This window comes from Salvelinus alpinus, chromosome 7 (assembly GCF_045679555.1).
Source record: "Salvelinus alpinus chromosome 7, SLU_Salpinus.1, whole genome shotgun sequence".
In the NCBI taxonomy this organism is placed as follows: Eukaryota; Metazoa; Chordata; class Actinopteri; order Salmoniformes; family Salmonidae; genus Salvelinus; species Salvelinus alpinus.
The window spans coordinates 78,665,393-78,691,258 of NC_092092.1; the positions used below are offsets into that span (position 1 = coordinate 78,665,393).

The 25,866-nt window shown below is 44.5% G+C and overlaps 1 protein-coding gene across 2 annotated transcripts in view; it reads left to right on the forward strand.

The window, feature by feature from the left end:
- The window catches only part of gabrb2a (gamma-aminobutyric acid type A receptor subunit beta2a), a 141,898-nt gene that overhangs the window by 72,476 nt on the left and 43,556 nt on the right, over positions 1-25,866 (forward strand). For both annotated transcript variants that reach the window (XM_071411785.1, XM_071411784.1), the window contains exon 4: positions 16,694-16,914. In XM_071411785.1, the coding sequence (XP_071267886.1) occupies positions 16,694-16,914 (221 nt within the window). The remainder of the gene's footprint in view (positions 1-16,693; positions 16,915-25,866) is intronic.

Consider the following 25,866-nt stretch of genomic DNA (forward strand, 5'->3'; position numbering starts at 1 on the left):
GCTGTGGACAGTAGAACAGAGAGCTGTGGACAGTAGAACAGAGAGCTGTGCACAGTAGAACATAGAGCTGTGTACAGTAGAACATAGAGCTGTGGACAGTAGAACATAGAGCTGTGGACAGTAGAACATAGAGCTGTGGACAGTAGAAGAGAGAGCTGTGGACAGTAGAACATAGAGCTGTAGACAGTAGAACATAGATCTGTGGACAGTAGAACAGAGAGCTGTGGACAGTAGAACAGAGAGCTGTGGACAGTAGAACATAGAGCTGTAGACAGTAGAACATAGAGCTGTGGACTGTAGAGCATAGAGCTGTGGACAGTAGAACATAGAGCTGTGGACAGTAGAACAGAGAGCTGTGGACAGTAGAACAGAGAGCTGTGGACAGTAGAACAGAGAGCTGTAGACAGTAGAACATAGAGCTGTGGACAGTAGAGCATAGAGCTGTGGACAGTAGAACATAGAGCTGTGGACAGTAGAACATAGATCTTTAGACAGTAGAACATAGAGCTGTGGACTGTAGAGCATAGAGCTGTGGACAGTAGAACATAGAGCTGTGGACAGTAGAACATAGATCTGTGGACAGTAGAACAGAGCTGTGGACAGTAGAACATAGAGCTGTGGACAGTAGAACACAGATCTGTGAACAGTAGAACATAGAGCTGTGGACAGTAGAACAGACAGCTGTGGACAGTAGAACAGAGAGATGTGGACAGTAGAACATAGAGCTGTGGACAGTAGAACACAGATCTGTGAACAGTAGAACATAGAGCTGTGGACAGTAGAACATAGAGCTGTGGACAGTAGAACATAGAGCTGTGGACAGTAGAACAGAGAGCTGTAGACAGTAGAACATAGATCTGTGGACAGTAGAACAGAGAGCTGTGGACAGTAGAACAGGGAGCTGTGGACAGTAGAACAGAGAGCTGTGGACAGTAGAACAGAGAGCTGTGGACAGTAGAACATAGAGCTGTGGACAGTAGAACATAGCGCTGTGTACAGTAGAACATAGAGCTGTGGACAGTAGAACATAGAGCTGTGGACAGTAGAACATAGAGCTGTGGACAGTAGAAGAGAGAGCTGTGGACAGTAGAACATAGAGCTGTAGACAGTAGAACATAGAGCTGTGAACAGTAGAACAGACAGCTGTGGACAGTGGAACATAGAGCTGTGGACAGTAGAACATAGAGCTGTGGACAGTAGAACAGACAGCTGTGGACAGTAGAACAGAGAGCTGTGGACAGTAGAACATAGAGCTGTGGACAGTAGAACATAGAGCTGTGGACAGTAGAACAGAGAGCTGTAGACAGTAGAACATAGAGCTGTGGACAGTAGAGCATAGAGCTGTGGACAGTAGAACATAGAGCTGTGGACAGTAGAACATAGATCTTTAGACAGTAGAACATAGAGCTGTGGACTGTAGAGCATAGAGCTGTGGACAGTAGACCATAGAGCTGTGGACAGTAGAACATAGATCTGTGGACAGTAGAACAGACAGCTGTGGACAGTAGAACAGAGAGCTGTGGACAGTAGAACATAGATCTGTGGACAGTAGAACAGACAGCTGTGGACAGTAGAACAGAGAGCTGTGGACAGTAGAACATAGAGCTGTGGACAGTAGAACAGACAGCTGTGGACAGTAGAACAGAGAGCTGTGGACAGTAGAACATAGAGCTGTGGACAGTAGAACATAGAGCTGTGGACAGTAGAACACAGATCTGTGAACAGTAGAACATAGAGCTGTGGACAGTAGAACAGACAGCTGTGGACAGTAGAACAGAGAGCTGTGGACAGTAGAACATAGAGCTGTGGACAGTAGAACACAGATCTGTGAACAGTAGAACAGACAGCTGTGGACAGTAGAACAGAGAGCTGTGGACAGTAGAACATAGAGCTGTGGACAGTAGAACACAGATCTGTGAACAGTAGAACATAGAGCTGTGGACAGTAGAACATAGAGCTGTGGACAGTAGAACATAGAGCTGTGGACAGTAGAACAGAGAGCTGTGGACAGTAGAACAGAGAGCTGTGGACAGTAGAACATAGAGCTGTGGACAGTAGAACATAGATCTGTGAACAGTAGAACATAGAGCTGTGGACAGTAGAACATAGAGCTGTGGACAGTAGAACAGAGAGCTGTGGACAGTAGAACATAGAGCTGTGGACAGTAGAACAGACAGCTGTGGACAGTAGAACAGAGAGCTGTAGACAGTAGAACATAGAGCTGTGGACTGTAGAGCATAGAGCTGTGGACAGTAGAACATGGAGCTGTAGAGCATAGAGCTGTGGACAGTAGAACTGTGGACAGTAGAGCATAGAGCTGTGGACAGTAGAACATAGAGCTGTGGACAGTAGAGCATAGAGCTGTGGACAGTAGAACTGTGGACAGTAGAGCACAGAGCAGTGGACAGTAGAGCATAGAGCTGTGGACAGTAGAACTGTGGGCAGTAGAGCACAGAGCAGTGGAGAGTAGAGCATAGAGCTGTGGACAGTAGAACTGTGGACAGTAGAGCACAGAGCAGTGGACAGTAGAGCATAGAGCTGTGGACAGTAGAACATGGAGCTGTAGAGCATAGAGCTGTGGACAGTAGAACAGTGGACAGTAGAGCATAGAGCTGTGGACAGTAGAACATAGAGCTGTGGACAGTAGAGCATAGAGCTGTGGACAGTAGAACATAGAGCTGTAGAGCATAGAGCTGTGGACAGTAGAACTGTGGACAGTAGAGCATAGAGCTGTGGACAGTAGAACATAGAGCTGTGGACAGTAGAGCATAGAGCTGTGGACAGTAGAACATAGAGCTGTAGAGCATAGAGCTGCGGACAGTAGAACATAAAGTTGTGGACAGTAGAACATAGATCTGTGGACAGTAGAACATAGAACTGTGGACAGTAGAGCATAGAGCTGTGGACAGTAGACCAGAGAGCTGTAGACAGTAGAATATAGAACTCTGGACAGTAGAACATAGAGCTGTGGACAGTAGAACAGAGAGCTGTGGACAGCAGAGCATAGAGCTGTGGACAGTAGAACATAGAGCTGTGGACAGTAGAACATAGATCTGTGGACAGTAGAACATAGAATTGTGGACAGTAGAGCATGGAGCTGTGGACAGTAGACCAGAGAGCTGTGGACAGTAGAACATAGAGCTGTGGACAGTAGAATATAGACCTCTGGACAGTAGAACATAGAGCTGTGGACAGTAGAACATAGAGATGTGGACAGTAGAACAGAGAGCTGTGGACAGTAGAACATAGAGCTGTGGACAGTAGAATATAGACCTCTGGACAGTAGAACATAGAGCTGTGGACAGTAGAACATAGAGATGTGGACAGTAGAACAGACAGCTGTGGACAGTAGAAGATAGAGCTGTGGACAGTAGAACATAGAGCTGTGGACAGTAGAAGAGAGAGCTGTGGACAGTAGAACATAGAGCTGTAGACAGTAGAACATAGATCTGTGGAGAGTAGAACAGAGAGCTGTGGACAGTAGAACAGGGAGCTGTGGACAGTAGAACAGAGAGCTGTGGACAGTAGAACAGAGAGCTGTGCACAGTAGAACATAGAGCTGTGTACAGTAGAACATAGAGCTGTGGACAGTAGAACATAGAGCTGTGGACAGTAGAACATAGAGCTGTGGACAGTAGAAGAGAGAGCTGTGGACAGTAGAACATAGAGCTGTAGACAGTAGAACATAGATCTGTGGACAGTAGAACAGAGAGCTGTGGACAGTAGAACAGAGAGCTGTGGACAGTAGAACATAGAGCTGTAGACAGTAGAACATAGAGCTGTGGACTGTAGAGCATAGAGCTGTGGACAGTAGAACATAGAGCTGTGGACAGTAGAACAGAGAGCTGTGGACAGTAGAACAGAGAGCTGTGGACAGTAGACCAGAGAGCTGTGGACAGTAGAACATAGAGCTGTGGACAGTAGAATATAGACCTCTGGACAGTAGAACATAGAGCTGTGGACAGTAGAACATAGAGATGTGGACAGTAGAACAGAGAGCTGTGGACAGTAGAACATAGAGCTGTGGACAGTAGAATATAGACCTCTGGACAGTAGAACATAGAGCTGTGGACAGTAGAACATAGAGATGTGGACAGTAGAACAGACAGCTGTGGACAGTAGAACATAGAGCTGTGGACAGTAGAACATAGAGCTGTGGACAGTAGAAGAGAGAGCTGTGGACAGTAGAACATAGAGCTGTAGACAGTAGAACATAGATCTGTGGACAGTAGAACAGAGAGCTGTGGACAGTAGAACAGGGAGCTGTGGACAGTAGAACAGAGAGCTGTGGACAGTAGAACAGAGAGCTGTGCACAGTAGAACATAGAGCTGTGTACAGTAGAACATAGAGCTGTGGACAGTAGAACATAGAGCTGTGGACAGTAGAACATAGAGCTGTGGACAGTAGAAGAGAGAGCTGTGGACAGTAGAACATAGAGCTGTAGACAGTAGAACATAGATCTGTGGACAGTAGAACAGAGAGCTGTGGACAGTAGAACAGAGAGCTGTGGACAGTAGAACATAGAGCTGTAGACAGTAGAACATAGAGCTGTGGACTGTAGAGCATAGAGCTGTGGACAGTAGAACATAGAGCTGTGGACAGTAGAACAGAGAGCTGTGGACAGTAGAACAGAGAGCTGTGGACAGTAGAACAGAGAGCTGTAGACAGTAGAACATAGAGCTGTGGACAGTAGAGCATAGAGCTGTGGACAGTAGAACATAGAGCTGTGGACAGTAGAACATAGATCTTTAGACAGTAGAACATAGAGCTGTGGACTGTAGAGCATAGAGCTGTGGACAGTAGAACATAGAGATGTGGACAGTAGAACATAGATCTGTGGACAGTAGAACAGAGCTGTGGACAGTAGAACATAGAGCTGTGGACAGTAGAACATAGAGCTGTGGACAGTAGAACAGACAGCTGTGGACAGTAGAACAGAGAGATGTGGACAGTAGAACATAGAGCTGTGGACAGTAGAACACAGATCTGTGAACAGTAGAACATAGAGCTGTGGACAGTAGAACATAGAGCTGTGGACAGTAGAACATAGAGCTGTGGACAGTAGAACAGAGAGCTGTAGACAGTAGAACATAGATCTGTGGACAGTAGAACAGAGAGCTGTGGACAGTAGAACAGGGAGCTGTGGACAGTAGAACAGAGAGCTGTGGACAGTAGAACAGAGAGCTGTGGACAGTAGAACATAGAGCTGTGTACAGTAGAACATAGAGCTGTGGACAGTAGAACATAGAGCTGTGGACAGTAGAACATAGAGCTGTGGACAGTAGAGCATAGAGCTGTGGACAGTAGAACATAGAGCTGTAGAGCATAGAGCTGCGGACAGTAGAACATAAAGTTGTGGACAGTAGAACATAGATCTGTGGACAGTAGAACATAGAACTGTGGACAGTAGAGCATAGAGCTGTGGACAGTAGACCAGAGAGCTGTAGACAGTAGAATATAGAACTCTGGACAGTAGAACATAGAGCTGTGGACAGTAGAACAGAGAGCTGTGGACAGCAGAGCATAGAGCTGTGGACAGTAGAACATAGAGCTGTGGACAGTAGAACATAGATCTGTGGACAGTAGAACATAGAATTGTGGACAGTAGAGCATGGAGCTGTGGACAGTAGACCAGAGAGCTGTGGACAGTAGAACATAGAGCTGTGGACAGTAGAATATAGACCTCTGGACAGTAGAACATAGAGCTGTGGACAGTAGAACATAGAGATGTGGACAGTAGAACAGAGAGCTGTGGACAGTAGAACATAGAGCTGTGGACAGTAGAATATAGACCTCTGGACAGTAGAACATAGAGCTGTGGACAGTAGAACATAGAGATGTGGACAGTAGAACAGACAGCTGTGGACAGTAGAACATAGAGCTGTGGACAGTAGAACATAGAGCTGTGGACAGTAGAAGAGAGAGCTGTGGACAGTAGAACATAGAGCTGTAGACAGTAGAACATAGATCTGTGGACAGTAGAACAGAGAGCTGTGGACAGTAGAACAGGGAGCTGTGGACAGTAGAACAGAGAGCTGTGGACAGTAGAACAGAGAGCTGTGCACAGTAGAACATAGAGCTGTGTACAGTAGAACATAGAGCTGTGGACAGTAGAACATAGAGCTGTGGACAGTAGAACATAGAGCTGTGGACAGTAGAAGAGAGAGCTGTGGACAGTAGAACATAGAGCTGTAGACAGTAGAACATAGATCTGTGGACAGTAGAACAGAGAGCTGTGGACAGTAGAACAGAGAGCTGTGGACAGTAGAACATAGAGCTGTAGACAGTAGAACATAGAGCTGTGGACTGTAGAGCATAGAGCTGTGGACAGTAGAACATAGAGCTGTGGACAGTAGAACAGAGAGCTGTGGACAGTAGAACAGAGAGCTGTGGACAGTAGACCAGAGAGCTGTGGACAGTAGAACATAGAGCTGTGGACAGTAGAATATAGACCTCTGGACAGTAGAACATAGAGCTGTGGACAGTAGAACATAGAGATGTGGACAGTAGAACAGAGAGCTGTGGAAAGTAGAACATAGAGCTGTGGACAGTAGAACATAGAGCTGTGGACAGTAGAAGAGAGAGCTGTGGACAGTAGAACATAGAGCTGTAGACAGTAGAACATAGATCTGTGGACAGTAGAACAGAGAGCTGTGGACAGTAGAACAGGGAGCTGTGGACAGTAGAACAGAGAGCTGTGGACAGTAGAACAGAGAGCTGTGCACAGTAGAACATAGAGCTGTGTACAGTAGAACATAGAGCTGTGGACAGTAGAACATAGAGCTGTGGACAGTAGAACATAGAGCTGTGGACAGTAGAAGAGAGAGCTGTGGACAGTAGAACATAGAGCTGTAGACAGTAGAACATAGATCTGTGGACAGTAGAACAGAGAGCTGTGGACAGTAGAACAGAGAGCTGTGGACAGTAGAACATAGAGCTGTAGACAGTAGAACATAGAGCTGTGGACTGTAGAGCATAGAGCTGTGGACAGTAGAACATAGAGCTGTGGACAGTAGAACAGAGAGCTGTGGACAGTAGAACAGAGAGCTGTGGACAGTAGACCAGAGAGCTGTGGACAGTAGAACATAGAGCTGTGGACAGTAGAATATAGACCTCTGGACAGTAGAACATAGAGCTGTGGACAGTAGAACATAGAGATGTGGACAGTAGAACAGAGAGCTGTGGAAAGTAGAACATAGAGCTGTGGACAGTAGAATATAGACCTCTGGACAGTAGAACATAGAGCTGTGGACAGTAGAACATAGAGATGTGGACAGTAGAACAGACAGCTGTGGACAGTAGAACATAGAGCTGTGGACAGTAGAACATAGAGCTGTGGACAGTAGAAGAGAGAGCTGTGGACAGTAGAACATAGAGCTGTAGACAGTAGAACATAGATCTGTGGACAGTAGAACAGAGAGCTGTGGACAGTAGAACAGGGAGCTGTGGACAGTAGAACAGAGAGCTGTGGACAGTAGAACAGAGAGCTGTGCACAGTAGAACATAGAGCTGTGTACAGTAGAACATAGAGCTGTGGACAGTAGAACATAGAGCTGTGGACAGTAGAACATAGAGCTGTGGACAGTAGAAGAGAGAGCTGTGGACAGTAGAACATAGAGCTGTAGACAGTAGAACATAGATCTGTGGACAGTAGAACAGAGAGCTGTGGACAGTAGAACAGAGAGCTGTGGACAGTAGAACATAGAGCTGTAGACAGTAGAACATAGAGCTGTGGACTGTAGAGCATAGAGCTGTGGACAGTAGAACATAGAGCTGTGGACAGTAGAACAGAGAGCTGTGGACAGTAGAACAGAGAGCTGTGGACAGTAGAACAGAGAGCTGTAGACAGTAGAACATAGAGCTGTGGACAGTAGAGCATAGAGCTGTGGACAGTAGAACATAGAGCTGTGGACAGTAGAACATAGATCTTTAGACAGTAGAACATAGAGCTGTGGACTGTAGAGCATAGAGCTGTGGACAGTAGAACATAGAGCTGTGGACAGTAGAACATAGATCTGTGGACAGTAGAACAGAGCTGTGGACAGTAGAACATAGAGCTGTGGACAGTAGAACACAGATCTGTGAACAGTAGAACATAGAGCTGTGGACAGTAGAACAGACAGCTGTGGACAGTAGAACAGAGAGATGTGGACAGTAGAACATAGAGCTGTGGACAGTAGAACACAGATCTGTGAACAGTAGAACATAGAGCTGTGGACAGTAGAACATAGAGCTGTGGACAGTAGAACATAGAGCTGTGGACAGTAGAACAGAGAGCTGTAGACAGTAGAACATAGATCTGTGGACAGTAGAACAGAGAGCTGTGGACAGTAGAACAGGGAGCTGTGGACAGTAGAACAGAGAGCTGTGGACAGTAGAACAGAGAGCTGTGGACAGTAGAACATAGAGCTGTGGACAGTAGAACATAGAGCTGTGTACAGTAGAACATAGAGCTGTGGACAGTAGAACATAGAGCTGTGGACAGTAGAACATAGAGCTGTGGACAGTAGAAGAGAGAGCTGTGGACAGTAGAACATAGAGCTGTAGACAGTAGAACATAGAGCTGTGAACAGTAGAACAGACAGCTGTGGACAGTGGAACATAGAGCTGTGGACAGTAGAACATAGAGCTGTGGACAGTAGAACAGACAGCTGTGGACAGTAGAACAGAGAGCTGTGGACAGTGGAACATAGAGCTGTGGACAGTAGAACATAGAGCTGTGGACAGTAGAACATAGAGCTGTGGACAGTAGAACAGAGAGCTGTAGACAGTAGAACATAGAGCTGTGGACAGTAGAGCATAGAGCTGTGGACAGTAGAACATAGAGCTGTGGACAGTAGAACATAGATCTTTAGACAGTAGAACATAGAGCTGTGGACTGTAGAGCATAGAGCTGTGGACAGTAGACCATAGAGCTGTGGACAGTAGAACATAGATCTGTGGACAGTAGAACAGACAGCTGTGGACAGTAGAACAGAGAGCTGTGGACAGTAGAACATAGAGCTGTGGACAGTAGAACAGACAGCTGTGGACAGTAGAACAGAGAGCTGTGGACAGTAGAACAGAGAGCTGTGGACAGTAGAACATAGATCTGTGGACAGTAGAACAGACAGCTGTGGACAGTAGAACAGAGAGCTGTGGACAGTAGAACATAGAGCTGTGGACAGTAGAACAGACAGCTGTGGACAGTAGAACAGAGAGCTGTGGACAGTAGAACATAGAGCTGTGGACAGTAGAACATAGAGCTGTGGACAGTAGAACACAGATCTGTGAACAGTAGAACATAGAGCTGTGGACAGTAGAACAGACAGCTGTGGACAGTAGAACAGAGAGCTGTGGACAGTAGAACATAGAGCTGTGGACAGTAGAACACAGATCTGTGAACAGTAGAACAGACAGCTGTAGACAGTAGAACAGAGAGCTGTGGACAGTAGAACATAGAGCTGTGGACAGTAGAACACAGATCTGTGAACAGTAGAACATAGAGCTGTGGACAGTAGAACATAGAGCTGTGGACAGTAGAACATAGAGCTGTGGACAGTAGAACAGAGAGCTGTGGACAGTAGAACAGAGAGCTGTGGACAGTAGAACATAGAGCTGTGGACAGTAGAACATAGATCTGTGAACAGTAGAACATAGAGCTGTGGACAGTAGAACATAGAGCTGTGGACAGTAGAACAGAGAGCTGTGGACAGTAGAACATAGAGCTGTGGACAGTAGAACAGACAGCTGTGGACAGTAGAACAGAGAGCTGTAGACAGTAGAACATAGAGCTGTGGACTGTAGAGCATAGAGCTGTGGACAGTAGAACATAGAGCTGTGGACAGTAGAACAGAGAGCTGTGGACAGTAGAACAGAGAGCTGTGGACAGTAGAACAGAGAGCTGTAGACAGTAGAACATAGAGCTGTGGAGAGTAGAGCATAGAGCTGTGGACAGTAGAACATAGAGCTGTGGACAGTAGAACATAGATCTTTAGACAGTAGAACATAGAGCTGTGGACTGTAGAGCATAGAGCTGTGGACAGTAGAACATAGAGCTGTGGACAGTAGAACATAGATCTGTGGACAGTAGAACAGAGCTGTGGACAGTAGAACATAGAGCTGTGGACAGTAGAACACAGATCTGTGAACAGTAGAACATAGAGCTGTGGACAGTAGAACAGACAGCTGTGGACAGTAGAACAGAGAGATGTGGACAGTAGAACATAGAGCTGTGGACAGTAGAACACAGATCTGTGAACAGTAGAACATAGAGCTGTGGACAGTAGAACATAGAGCTGTGGACAGTAGAACATAGAGCTGTGGACAGTAGAACAGAGAGCTGTAGACAGTAGAACATAGATCTGTGGACAGTAGAACAGAGAGCTGTGGACAGTAGAACAGGGAGCTGTGGACAGTAGAACAGAGAGCTGTGGACAGTAGAACAGAGAGCTGTGGACAGTAGAACATAGAGCTGTGGACAGTAGAACATAGAGCTGTGTACAGTAGAACATAGAGCTGTGGACAGTAGAACATAGAGCTGTGGACAGTAGAACATAGAGCTGTGGACAGTAGAAGAGAGAGCTGTGGACAGTAGAACATAGAGCTGTAGACAGTAGAACATAGAGCTGTGAACAGTAGAACAGACAGCTGTGGACAGTGGAACATAGAGCTGTGGACAGTAGAACATAGAGCTGTGGACAGTAGAACAGACAGCTGTGGACAGTAGAACAGAGAGCTGTGGACAGTGGAACATAGAGCTGTGGACAGTAGAACATAGAGCTGTGGACAGTAGAACATAGAGCTTTGGACAGTAGAACAGAGAGCTGTAGACAGTAGAACATAGAGCTGTGGACAGTAGAGCATAGAGCTGTGGACAGTAGAACATAGAGCTGTGGACAGTAGAACATAGATCTTTAGACAGTAGAACATAGAGCTGTGGACTGTAGAGCATAGAGCTGTGGACAGTAGAACATAGAGCTGTGGACAGTAGAACATAGATCTGTGGACAGTAGAACAGACAGCTGTGGACAGTAGAACAGAGAGCTGTGGACAGTAGAACATAGAGCTGTGGACAGTAGAACAGACAGCTGTGGACAGTAGAACAGAGAGCTGTGGACAGTAGAACAGTGAGCTGTGGACAGTAGAACATAGATCTGTGGACAGTAGAACAGACAGCTGTGGACAGTAGAACAGAGAGCTGTGGACAGTAGAACATAGAGCTGTGGACAGTAGAACAGACAGCTGTGGACAGTAGAACAGAGAGCTGTGGACAGTAGAACATAGAGCTGTGGACAGTAGAACATAGAGCTGTGGACAGTAGAACACAGATCTGTGAACAGTAGAACATAGAGCTGTGGACAGTAGAACAGACAGCTGTGGACAGTAGAACAGAGAGCTGTGGACAGTAGAACATAGAGCTGTGGACAGTAGAACACAGATCTGTGAACAGTAGAACAGACAGCTGTGGACAGTAGAACAGAGAGCTGTGGACAGTAGAACATAGAGCTGTGGACAGTAGAACACAGATCTGTGAACAGTAGAACATAGAGCTGTGGACAGTAGAACATAGAGCTGTGGACAGTAGAACATAGAGCTGTGGACAGTAGAACAGAGAGCTGTGGACAGTAGAACAGAGAGCTGTGGACAGTAGAACATAGAGCTGTGGACAGTAGAACATAGATCTGTGAACAGTAGAACATAGAGCTGTGGACAGTAGAACATAGAGCTGTGGACAGTAGAACAGAGAGCTGTGGACAGTAGAACATAGAGCTGTGGACAGTAGAACAGACAGCTGTGGACAGTAGAACAGAGAGCTGTGGACAGTAGAACATAGAGCTGTGGACAGTAGAACATAGAGCTGTGGACAGTAGAACAGAGAGCTGTGGACAGTAGAACATAGAGCTGTGGACAGTAGAACTTAGAGCTGTGGACAGTAGAACAGAGAGCTGTGGACAGTAGAACATAGAGCTGTGGACAGTAGAACATAGAGTTGTGGACAGTAGAACATAGAGTTGTGGACAGTAGAACATAGAGCTGTGGACAGTAGAACAGAGAGCTGTGGACAGTAGAACAGAGAGCTGTGGACAGTAGAACATAGAGCTGTGGACAGTAGAACAGAGAGCTGTGGACAGTAGAACAGAGAGCTGTGTACAGTAGAACATAGAGCTGTGGACAGTAGAACATAGAGCTGTGGACAGTAGAACATAGAGCTGTGGACAGTAGAACATAGAGCTGTGGTCAGTAGAACATAGAGCTGTGGACAGTAGAACATAGAGCTGTGGACAGTAGAACAGAGAGCTGTGGACAGTAGAACATAGAGCTGTGGACAGTAGAACATAGAGCTGTGGACAGTAGAATATAGACCTCTGGACAGTAGAACATAGAGCTGTGGACAGTAGAACAGAGAGCTGTGGACAGTAGAACAGAGAGCTGTGTACAGTAGAACATAGAGCTGTGGACAGTAGAACATAGAGCTGTGGACAGTAGAACATAGAGCTGTGGACAGTAGAACAGAGAGCTGTGTACAGTAGAACAGAGAGCTGTGTACAGTAGAACATAGAGCTGTGGACAGTAGAACATAGAGCTGTGGACAGTAGAACAGAGAGCTGTGGACAGTAGAACAGAGAGCTGTGGACAGTAGAACATAGAGCTGTGGACAGTAGAACATAGAGCTGTGGACAGTAGAACAGAGAGCTGTGGACAGTAGAACAGAGAGCTGTGTACAGTAGAACATAGAGCTGTGGACAGTAGAACATAGAGCTGTGGACAGTAGAACATAGAGCTGTGGACAGTAGAACAGAGAGCTGTGGACAGTAGAACAGAGAGCTGTGGACAGTAGAACAGAGAGCTGTGGACAGTAGAACAGAGAGCTGTGGACAGTAGAACAGAGAGCTGTGGACTGTAGAACAGAGAGCTGTGGACAGTAGAACATAGAGCTGTGGACAGTGGAACATAGAGCTGTGGACAGTAGAACAGAGAGCTGTGGACTGGAGGCAGCTGCTTGACCAAACTGGTCGTAGATCATTTTAATATAATACTATTGTATAGTGTATGCAAATTAGGAGCCATTTTTTATGTGCAAAACATCAATATATTGAGGATATTTTGACTCCCAAGGGATTAAAGACCAGGTTGGTAAATCACAACCAGAGGAGATAAATGATAAATGCTGCAGATATAAAATAGAGACACGTTTTACTGGCTTCCTGTGTACCATGTTCTGTTTTCCACTTAATTCTATTACAATCTGCTCGGTAACAGAGATGATGCTACCATGCTGCATCCCTCTCTCTGGTGAGTGGGTGGGTGGGTGAGTGAGTGAGTGAGTGAGTGAGTGAGTGAGTGAGTGACTGACTGAGTGGGTGAGTGAGTGAGTGAGTGAGTGTTGGTGGGAGGGAGGGTGGGTGTTAGGGAGTGAGTGAGTGGGTGGGTGAGTGGGTGGGTGGATAAGGGAGTGAGTGAAAGGGTGGGTAAGTAAGTGAGTGAGTGAGTGAGTTTGTGCATGCGTGCGTGTGTGCATGCGTGAGTGAGTGAGTGAGTGAATGAGTGAGTGAGTGAGTGAGTGCGTGCGTGCGTGAGTGAGGAGTGAGTGAAATGAACACAAGAACGGTGAGCAAAAATCGCAGAACCACACAGGAGACGAAAGTAACAAAGCGTACCATCAGCAACACACTACGCCGCCAGGGACTCAAATCCTGCAGTGCCAGACGTGTCCCCCTGCTTAAGCTGCTTAAGCCAGTACATGTCCAGGCCCGTCTGAAGTTTGCTAGAGAGCATTTGGACAACATGGTTCCTAATTTATTAACAGATTTGATCACATTGTTTTAGTACATAAAGGAACAGGTACAACCTGATTATGCCCAATAATGTTAGGGGGTGTTATAAATATATTATAAAAAAGAGGGTATAGAACATAGGAGTGGGGGGGTACTGTCACGTCTGCTCCCGCTCTTTCCCTCCCCCTGGCGCTTGAGGGCGCCAGAATGCCTTGCATCACTCACTCCTGCCATCCATCACGTACACCTGCCTTTCCTCGTCACGCACATCAGCGTTATTGGACTCACCTGGACTCTCTTATCACCTGTTCATTTCCTCCCCTATATGTGTCAGTTCCCCAGCTCTGTTCCCCGCTTCTGCATTGATTGTTTTTCTGTTTGCTAAGCTGTTTATGTCTCGTTCCATGTCCGTTATTTATTAAATGTTACTCCCCGTACCTGCTTCGTCTCTCCAGCGTCATCCTTGTGATAGATCGTGACAGTTGTGTTTGGAGGACAAAGAATGCTGAGTTGCATCCAAAGAACACCATACCTACTGTGAAGCATGGGGGTGGAAACATCATGCTTTGGGGCTGTTTTTCTGCAAAGGGACCAGGACGACTGATCCGTGTAAAGGAAAGAATGAATGGGGCCATGTATCGTGAGATTTTGAGTGAAAACCTCTTTCCATCAGCAAGGGCATTGAAGATGAAACGTGGCTGGGTCTTTCAGCATGACAATGATCCCAAACACACCGCCCGGGTAACGAAGGAGTGGCTTCGTAAGAAGCATTTCAAGGTCCTGGAGTGGCCTAGCCAGTCTCCAGATCTCAACCCCATAGAAAATCTTTGGAGGGAGTTGAAAGTCCGTGTTGCCCAGCAACAGCCCCAAAACATCACTGCTCTAGAGGAGATCTGCATGGAGGAATGGGCCAAAATACCAGCAACAGTGTGTGAAAACCTTGTGAAGACTTACAGAAAACGTTTGACCTCTGTCATTGCCAACAAAGGGTATATAACAAAGTATTGAGATAAACTTTTGTTATTGACCAAATACTTATTTTCCACCATAATTTGCAAATAAATTCATTAAAAATCCTACAATGTGATTTTCTGGATTTTTTTTCCTCATTTTGTCTGTCATAGTTGAAGTGTACCTATGATGAAAATTACAGGCCTCTCTCATATTTTTAAGTGGGAGAACTTGCACAATTGGTGGCTGACTAAATACTTTTTTGCCCCACTGTATGGAGTAGGACAGGGGTCTGGTATACGGTAGGAGAGTGGGGGGCAGACAGTACATTTCTCACACATTACCCACTGACATGCAAGGAGGTGCTATCCAATTAAAACATGGGAAACCACCAGCAAACACTGTGGTTTCCCTTCTCAGGAGAGAGGGAGAGGGAGTGATGGATAGAGTGGATGGATGGAGAGGGTGAGGGAGTGATGGATAGAGTGAAGGATGGATAGAGAGGGTGAGGGAGTGATGGATAGAGTGAAGGATGGATGGAGAGGGTGGGGGAGTGATGGATAGAGTGAAGGATGGATGGAGAGGGTGAGGGAGTGATGGATAGAGTGAAGGATGGATAGAGAGGGTGAGGGAGTGATGGATAGAGTGAAGGATGGATAGAGAGGGTGAGGGAGTGATGGGTAGAGTGAAGGATTGATGGAGAGGGTGAGGGAGTGATGGATAGAGTGAAGGATGGATGGAGAGGGTGATGGAGTGATGGATAGAGTGAAGGATGGATGGAGAGGGTGAGGGAGTGATGGATAGAGTGAAGGATGGATAGAGAGGGTGAGGGAGTGATGGGTAGAGTGAAGGATGGATAGAGAGGGTGAGGGAATGATGGATAGAGTGAAGGATGGATGGAGAGGGTGAGGGAGTGATGGATAGAGTGAAGGATGGATGGAGAGGGTGAGGGAGTGATGGATAGAGTGAAGGATGGATAGAGAGGGTGAGGGAGTGATGGATAGAGTGAAGGATGGATAGAGAGGGTGAGGGAGTGATGGATAGAGTGAAGGATGGATAGAGAGGGTGAGGGAGTGATGGATAGAGTGAAGGATGGATAGAGAGGGTGAGGGAGGGATGGATAGAGTGAAGGATGGATAGAGAGGGTGAGGGAGTGATGGATAGAGTGAAGGATGGATGGACTAAAGGGAGGGTTGTATTGTCGTCATAAACCATGGAGTGGCTCCATCCGGGTGGAAGCAGTATAATTTCATCATGGGCCAGCCAGTTGAGATAGCTGAGGAATTAACACTCAGGTTATTTCCCTACATAGGGCACTCTATTCCCTATGTAGTGCACTACTTTTGACCAGGGCCCATAGACTGCCAAGAGTTGGCTGAGTGTTAACCCCCTAACCCCAGTCAGCATGACCACTACTGCCCCCAGTAGAGGTCAGTTACAGGTCAGCAGAGGTCAGTTACAGGTCAGTAGAGGTCAGTTACAGGTCAGTAAAGGTCAGTTACAGGTCAGTAAAGGTCAAGTAACAGGTCAGTAGAGAAGGGGGGGGGGGGGGGGGGGGGGTTGCCCAGGACCAAGTTTGGGAAACCCTGCATTAGTCCACTGTTGACATAGTCCTACATTTTTTTGCATATCAAAACGCATTATACCCCTCAAAAAGACACATTGACACAGAGTAGCCTGTATGAAGTTATCTAGTATAGTACTGCACATCTATCTGAAGACTAGTTTCTTAAAAAAGACATTTAAAAAACACCTCAAATTCTGAAAGAACAAAATGCCCCAAATGTTTTCAGAATTAAATGTAATCTGTTATTCATCATCTGATAAAGATAATCAACTATGTGAATTTCTGACTTTAGTACAGTCCAGTAGGTTTATCCATTCTTGTCCTCTTCCAGGACTACACGTTGACATGTAGTTTCAGGTACCTATCCCTCTCTCCACTCGTTTACTGACTCTTCTCTTTCCTCCCCCTCTCTTCCAGGACTACACGTTGACCATGTACTTCCAGCAGGCCTGGCGGGACAAGCGTCTGTCCTACTCTGAGATAGCCCTCAACCTGACGCTGGATAACAGGGTAGCTGACTCGCTCTGGGTTCCCGACACCTACTTCCTCAACGATAAAAAGTCCTTTGTCCACGGCGTCACGGTCAAGAACAGAATGATCCGACTGCATCCGGACGGCACTGTGCTCTATGGACTCCGGTAAGGGATTTCATTGTTTTTGATGATTTCCAATAATCAATAATTGATCGGATGTTATTGAAAAAACGGTTTGGGTTCTGTAGCCTTTTACACTTTCATGGTCTGCGATGATTATCAATATCTTTCATTGATTGGTTGTGATCAGTAAAGCGCTGAAGGAGAAACAGAGGCGAGGTAGTTGAGGGTGAGGAATATCATATCCTTTCATTCTACCTAGGTATGGAGTCATATCCTTTCATCTACCTAGGTATGGAGTCATATCCTTTCATTCTACCTAGGTATGGAGTTATATCCTTTCAGTCTACCTAGGTATGGAGTCATATCCTTTCATTCTACCTAGGTATAGAGTCATATCCTTTCAGTCTACCTAGGTATGAGGTATATCCTTTCAATCTACCTAGGTATGGAGTCATATCCTTTCATCTACCTAGGTATGGAGTCATATCCTTTCAGTCTACCTAGGTATGGAGTCATATCCTTTCAGTCTACCTAGGTATGGAGTCATATCCTTTCAGTCTACCTGGGTATGGAGTCATATCCTTTCAGTCTACCTAGGTATGGAGTCATATCATTTCAGTCTACCTAGGTATGGAGTCATATCCTTTCAGTCTACCTAGGTATGGAGTCATATCATTTCAGTCTACCTAGGTATGGAGTCAGAGCTTTCAGTCTACCTAGGTATGGAGTCAGAGCTTTCAGTCTACCTAGGTATGGAGTCATATCCTTTCAGTCTACCTAGGTATGGAGTCATATCCTTTCAGTCTACCTAGGTATGGAGTCATATCCTTTCAGTCTACCTAGGTATGGAGTCATATCCTTTCAGTCTACCTAGGTATGGAGTCATATCCTTTGTCTACCTAGGTATGGAGTCATATCCTTTCAGTCTACTTAGGTATGGAGTCATATCCTTTCATTCTACCTAGGTATGGAGTCATATCCTTTCAGTCTACCTAGGTATGGAGTAATATCCTTTCAGTCTACTTAGGTATGGAGTCATATGCTTTAATTTACCTAGGTATGGAGTCATATCCTTTCAGTCTACCTAGGTATGGAGTCATATCCTTTCACCTACCTAGGTATGGAGTCATAGCTTTCAGTCTACCTAGGTATGGAGTCATATCATTTCATTCTACCTAGGTATGGAGTCATAGCCTTTCAGTCTACCTAGGTATGGAGTCAGAGCTTTCAGTCTACCTAAGTATGGAGTCAGAGCTTTCAATCTACCTGGGTATGGAGTCAGAGCTTTCAGTCTACCTAAGTATGGAGTCAGAGATTTCAGTCTACCGAGGTATGGAGTCAGAGCTTTCAGTCTACCCAAGTATGGAGTCAGAGCTTTCAGTCTACCTAGGTATGGAGTCAGAGCTTTCAGTCTACCTAGGTATGGAGTCAGAGCTTTCAGTCTACCTAGGTATGGAGTCATAACCTTTCAGTCTACCTAAGTATGGAGTCATAACCTTTCAGTCTACCTAGGTATGGAGACATTTTCTCATTATTGACCATCTGGTTCTACGCACTACATACTGTTTTTTTTTTTTTGGTGTTTTATCATTCAATAATGAAACAGTAGCATACAGAAAGAGGAGATGTCTTTGGTTGAGGGAAAAGGGATTTCACAGGCTCATAGCCCTTCATAGCTAGTGCGTCCACCAAGGAATCTAGACTTGTTTCATCCTCACTAACTATTTAGGTCTCTACACTACTGCATACTAGATTGAACAACCGTGTTGGGTTCTTCTGGCTTTACACTTTCCATGGTTCTGATGATTATCAATAATTGATCGGTTTATAATCAATAATGGAACGGTGCTGTAGAACGTCTACAAAGGGTAGAAATGTATTAGATTGTACGGTTGAGATTCTGTCCACCCAGAAAACATCTCTTTATGATGTTGGCTGTGTCTGAAATGCCACCCTAATCCCTATATAGTGCACTGCTTTTGGCCAGAATAGTGCAGTATGCAGGGAATTGGGTGGCGTTTAGGATTCAGACGTTCAGTCTCTGATGCTGCAGAGAGGATTGCCATTCATAATAGATCAATGATCATCAATAATGTAGACGTTCTATACAAACATACAACACACACACAGACACACACACACACACGCACACGCACACGCACACGCACACGCACACACACACACACACACACACACACACGCTGGTTGGCGTTTTATGTACTGTTGTGCTGCCTGTGACTTTGTGAAGCATGTAATGTGATGTACAGTATCACTGTATCCATATGGAGACGTGTAATGATTTCTGTGCAAATTATCTCTCAGCTTTACGGCCTGCGTACTTAAAGGGATGAGATTATTGTTGCTAATTCAAGACATGAACATTGCAGGCAGCTTTCATTCATTCATTCTCTCTTTCTCTCTCTCTCTTCCTCTATCTTTCTCTCTCTCTCTTCCTCTATCTTTCTCTCTCTCTCTCCCTCTTTCTCTCCCCCTCTTATATGAAGGGTTCTTAAACCATTTAAGTATCTGCAGTGCACCAGATAATTCATATGTTCAGTTTTGAGAGAAAAATCTATAAACCTAATTTACAAGGCTTCCATTATGTAAGGCCTCAATTATATAAGCCAACACATACTTTCTACATGACAACAAGAAACTAAATGGGGAGAAAGACCCAAGTATTGAGGTGCCTGCAAGGACTCTGACGGTCACCCCAGTAACTGTAGCTAGGTAGTAGCTACCCCCTCCTCGGCCTACTCTTCAAACTAACCCAAATCAGAACATTCCTTGTCATAAAAAACAAAGACAAAGAGAGAAACATAGCCCCTCACTGTTCTGAAGCTTGTATGGGAACAGAATATGAGTATTTGGCAGTAGGAGTGCAGAGGCCAAATTACAACTACCGCCACAATGTCTGTCTCTCCGATTCTCTCATTTCAATTGAACAACTTGAAAAGATGCGGCAGAGTACAAACAACATGTTCCATTGCCATGAAAAGAAAATACACTACTCGTTCTCTGTTTCGATGCTCCCATACCAGCTTGGGAACAGTGTGGGCCTATCTTTCTTTTCGTGGCCTACTCACTCCGCCGTCCTCCATGTTGCTGGGACAGTTCATATTGGGATGTGAAGTGGAGCAAATAAGTTGGAAAAGTATTTAATGGAACTTCTCATAACAAGACACCTGTTTTCATTAAAACCCAACAAGTCACAAATTCATGGATACCATTGTTGTGAGGACAATACTGTTTCAGAGCGGGGGAAACCACTGTGCACATGTGAAGATGCTTAGCTAAGGCTGTTCTTCTTCGTTGGTGGCACAATGCCCAGCTAGTGTTAGCATGAGGGCTAATAATCGCGTTGTCCTATGGAGAATGCTAACTGTTCACCGTCTTATTGGTAAGTGTCTGAGTGTCGGCCTAGAATCTGAGATGAGTTCAAACAATAATGTAAAGGCAATTACAACACTGGCAACACTTACAATCACACTTACAGTTACAGTTACAGTTAGTTACAGTTACAGTTACAGTTACAGTCAGTTACAGTTACACTTACAGTTAGTTACAGTTACAGTTACAGTTAGTTACAGTTACAGTCAGTTACAGTTACACTTACAGTTAGTTACAGTTACATTTAAAGTTACAGTTACAGTTACACTTACAGTTACACTTACAGTTAGTTACAGTTACAGTCAGTTACAGTTACACTTACAGTTACAGTTACACTTACAGTTAGTTACAGTTACATTTAAAGTTACAGTTACAGTTACACTTACAGTTACACTTACAGTTAGTTACAGTTACACTTACAGTTACACTTACAGTTCCACTTACAGTTAGTTACAGTTACAGTTAGTTACAGTTACAGTTGCAGTTACAGTTAGTTACAGTTAGTTACAGTTACAGTTACACTTACACTTACAGTTACACTTACAGTTACACTTAACGTTACAGTTACAGTTACACTTACAGTTAGTTACAGTTACAGTTAGTTACAGTTACAGTTACAGTTAGTTACAGTTACAGTTACAGTTACAGTACACTTAAAGTTACAGTTACAGTCAGTTACAGTTAGTTACAGTTACAGTTACAGTTAGTTACAGTTACAGTTACTGTTACACTTTCAAGTTACAGTTACACTTACAGTTACAATTACACTTAAACTTACAGTTACAGTTAGTTACAGTTAGTTACAGTTACAGTTACAGTTAGTTACAGTTACAGTTACTGTTACACTTTCAAGTTACAGTTACAGTTACAGTTACAGTTACAGTTACAGTACACTTAAAGTTACAGTTACAGTCAGTTACAGTTAGTTACAGTTACAGTTACAGTTAGTTACAGTTACAGTTACTGTTACACTTTCAAGTTACAGTTACACTTACAGTTACAGTTAGTTACAGTTACAGTTACACTTAAAGCTACAGTTACAGTTACACTTACAGTTACAGTTACACTTAAAGTTACAGTTACAGTTACACTTAAAGTTACAGTTACAGTTACACTTACAGTTACAGTTACATATAGTTACATTTACAGTTACAGTTAGTTAGTTACACTTATAGTTACAGTTACAGTTACACTTACAGTTACAGTAACACTTACAGTTACAGTTAGTTACAGTTACAGTTAGTTACAGTTACAGTTACACTTAAAGCTATAGTTACAGTTACACTTACAGTTACACTTAACGTTACAGTTACACTTACAGTCAGTTACAGTTACAGTTACAGTTAGTTACAGTTACAGTTAGTTACAGTTACAGTTACAGTTAGTTACAGTTACAGTTACAGTACACTTAAAGTTACAGTTACAGTTAGTTACAGTTACAGTTTGTTACAGTTACAGTTACAGTTAGTTACAGTTACAGTTACAGTTAGTCAGTTACAGTTACAATCAGTTACAGTTACTCAGTTACAGTTAAAGTCAGTTACAGTTAGTTACAGTCAGTTACAGTTAGTTACAGTCAGTTACAGTTAGTTACAGTCGGTTACAATTACAGTTATAGTCAGTTACAGTTACAGTCAGTTACAGTTACAGTCAGTTACAGTTAGTTACAGTCAGTTACAGTTACAGGATAGAGTTATGGGAGAAGCTCTAGTGCTTCAGGTTTTATCTGCACTGGTTCCACTGGTCCTCTCCTCTCCTCTCCTCTCCTCTCCTCTCCTCTCCTCTCCTCTCCTCTCCTCTCCTCTCCTCTCCTCTCCTCTCCTCTCCTCTCCTCTCCTCTCCTCTCCTCTCCTCTCCTCTCCTCTCCTCTCTCCTGCCCTCCCTCTCCCCTCCACTCTATATTAGTCAGTCTGTTATTTGATGTTAGTAAGTCCAGACACCCAGTCAGCATTACCAGATGCCAGAATGCTCAGAGCACAGTGTGTGTGTGTGTGTGTGTGTGAGTGTGTGTGCATGGCTGTGTGTGTGTGTGTGTGTGTGTGTGTGTGTGTGTGTGTGTGTGTGTGTGTGTGTGTGTGTGTGTGTGTGTGTGTGTGTGTGTGTGTGTGTGTGTGTGTGTGTGTGTGTGTGTGTGTGTGTGTGTGTGTGTACCTGTAGATATGCTGTAGAGATGGCTGGTTAGAACAGCAGGGCGGTCGAGTGTGTGTGTGTGTGTGTGTGTGTCCAGGACTCTCCTCTCTAAGACTCTCCTCAGTACTGTATAGTGGGACACACAGCTGGTGACTGTGTCCAGTAATAGATAGACAACACTACTCTCATAGTCTTTGTGGAAGAACAACATAGTGATTGATATCAAATGCAATACGTTGAAGACCTCTTGGCCGGTAATCATTGCCAAAAGAACATGGTTCAGAAGAGATCAATGATTTGTAGAATCCTTGACTTTTCCCCAACAGGCAAAAAGACATTCTGATGTTGTTTGTGACGTTATGGTCATGTTGAATACTGGTTGTCTTGAAGTTGTTTGTGACGTTATGGTCATGTTGAATACTGGTTGTCTTGAAGTTGTTTGTGACGTTATGGTCAGGTTTTGGGAAACACTGAGCTAGAACTCTAAGACTGTGTTCAGACTATAACCTTATCTGTTATTAATAAGGCCTGCATTACGTGCCTGTCTTCAGTAACCTGTTCCATCAGTCTACTGGACTCTACTGTACTCTACTGGACTCTACTGGACTCTACTGGACTCTACTGTACTCTACTGGACTCTACTGGACTCTACTGGACTCTACTGGACTCTACTCTACTGGACTCTACTGGACTCTACTCTACTGGACTCTACTGGACTGTACTAAACTCTACTGTACCCTTCTGTACTGTACTATTCTGTACTGTACTATTCTGTACTGTACCCTATTGTACTCTACGCTAATTTACTCTACTGCATAATACTGTACTATACTCTACTGTACTGTACTGCACTGTACTTTACTTTATTAGTTTAAGCAGACTGTTTTTGTATATTGTATATTATCAAATTTTATGACCAATTTATGCAGAAGTCCAGGTAATTCCAAAGGGTTCACATACTTTTTCTTGCCACTGTAGTTGTTACCAGTTACGATACTAGCCACTGCATATCATATATTTATTTTCAAGATTTCAATGAACATATTAAGAGACACATTTATTCACTGTTGTTGAAAACCATATGAGTCAGATTCCAAGATGGAGGAATTAGCCTGAAGCGCAGCTATTTTCTCTAGCTCTTTTTGTGAGAGGACAGGACGTATCCCTGTGCTATGGAGACATACAGCCCTGATCTTTTGTCAGTAGCAGAAGAGATGGGCTGCCCGGTTCAATAGATATCATGAGAGAGAGAAAGAGAGAGAGAGAGAGATGCGTCAACAGCAACCTTGGGGAAATCCTCTGCATTGTCATTAACAGCAGACTCCTACATTTCCTCAGTGAAAACAATGTACGGAGTAAATGTCAAATTGGCTTTTTATCACCCTAATTGACAAACAAACAAACCAAACCAAAGGCAAAGTCTTCTTATGCTTTGTTGATTTAAAAAAAGTGTTTGACTCAATTTGGCACGCGGGTCTGCTGGGAGAAAAACATACGACGTTATAAAAATCCATGTACACAAACAACAAGTGTGCCGTTAAAACTGGCTAAAAAAACACACACATTTCTTTGAACAGGGCTATGGGGTGAGACAGGGATGGGGTGAGACAGGGATGGGGTGAGACAGGGATGGGGTGAGACAGGGATGGATTTTGAGCCCCGACCCTCTTCAACAAGTACCGTGTCTTCGGAAAGTATTCAGACCCTTGACATTCTCCACATTTTGTTAATTTACAGCCTTATTGTACAACTGATTAAATCAAACATTTTCCTCAGCAATCTACACACAGTACCCCATAATGAGAAAGCACATTTATTAAAAATAAAAAACAGAAATACCTTATATACATAAGTATTCAGACCCTTTGCTATGAGACTCGAAATTCCGGTGCATCCTGTTTCCATTGTTCATCCTTGAGATGTTTCTACAACTTGATTGGAGTCCACCTGTGGTAAATTCAATTGACTGGACATGATTTGAAAAGGCACACACCTGTCTATATAAGGTCTTACTTTGTCAGAGCAAAAACCAAGCCATGAGGTCAAAGGAATTGTCTGTAGAGCTCCGAGACAGGATTGTGTCGAGGCATAGATCTGTGGAAAGGTACCAAAATATTTTTGCAGCATTGAAGGTCCCCAAGAACACAGTGGCCTCCATCATTCTTAAATGGAAGAAGTTTGGAACTAGCAAGACTCTTCCTAGAGCTGGCCTCCTGTCCTAACTGAGCAATCGGGGGAGAAGGGCCTTGGTCAGGGAGGTGACCAAGAACCCGATGGTCACTCTGACAGAGCTCCAGAGTTCCTCTGTGGAGATGGGAGAACCTTTCAGAAGGACAACCATCTCTGCAGCACTCCACCAATCAGGCCTTTGTGGTCGAGTAGCCGCTTGTAGCCGTAGCCGTTTGTCAAAAGACACCTAAAGGATTCTCAGACCATGAGAAACAAGATTCTCTGGTCTGATGAAACCAAGATTAAACTCTTTGGCCTGAAAGCCAAGCTTCACGTCTGGAGGAAAACTGGCACCATCCCTACGGTGAAGCATGGTGGTGACAGCATCATGCTGTGGGGATGTTTTTCAGCTGCAGGGACTGGGAGACTAGTCAGGATCGGGGCAAAGATGAACGGAGCAAAGTACAGAGATCCTCGATGAAAACCTGCTCCAGAGCGCTCAGGACCTCAGACTGGGGAGAAGGTTTATCTTCCAACAGGACAACGATCGTAAGCACATGGCCAAGACAACGCAGGAGTGACTTCGGGACAAGTCTCAGAATGTCCTTGAGTGGCCCAGCCAGAGCTCGGACTGTACAGCGAAGCTCCCCATCCAGCCTGACAGAGCTTGAGAGGATCTGCAGAGAAGAATGGGAGAAACTCCCCAAATACAGGTGTGTCAAGCTTGTAGCATCATACCCAAGAAGACTCTAGGCTGTAATCACTGCCAAAGGTACTTCACCAAAGTACTGAGTAAAAGGTCTGAATACTTATAAATAAATACATGTGAATATGATATATATATATTTTTATCAATGTGGAAAAATTCAGAAATCCTTTTTTTGCTTTGTCCTCATGGGGTATTGTGTGTAGATTGATGAGGAATAAAAAAAGTATAATTTTAGATTAAGGCTGAACGTAACAAAATGTGGAAAAAGTCAAGGGGTCTGAATACTTTCCAAAGGCACTATATATCAACGAGGTAGAACAGTCTGCAGGACCCGGCCTCAACCTACTATTATCTGAAGTCAAATGTCTACTGTTTGCTGATGATCTGGTGCTTCTGTCCCCAACCAAGGAGGGCCTACAGCAGCACCTAGATCTTCTGCACAGATTCTGCCAGACCTGGACCCTGACAGTAAATCTCAATAAAACAAAAATTATGGTGTTCCAAAATAGGTCCAGTTGCCAAGACCGTAAATACAAATTCCATCTAGACACCGTTGCCCTAGAGCACACAAAAAAATATACATACTGTACCTCGGC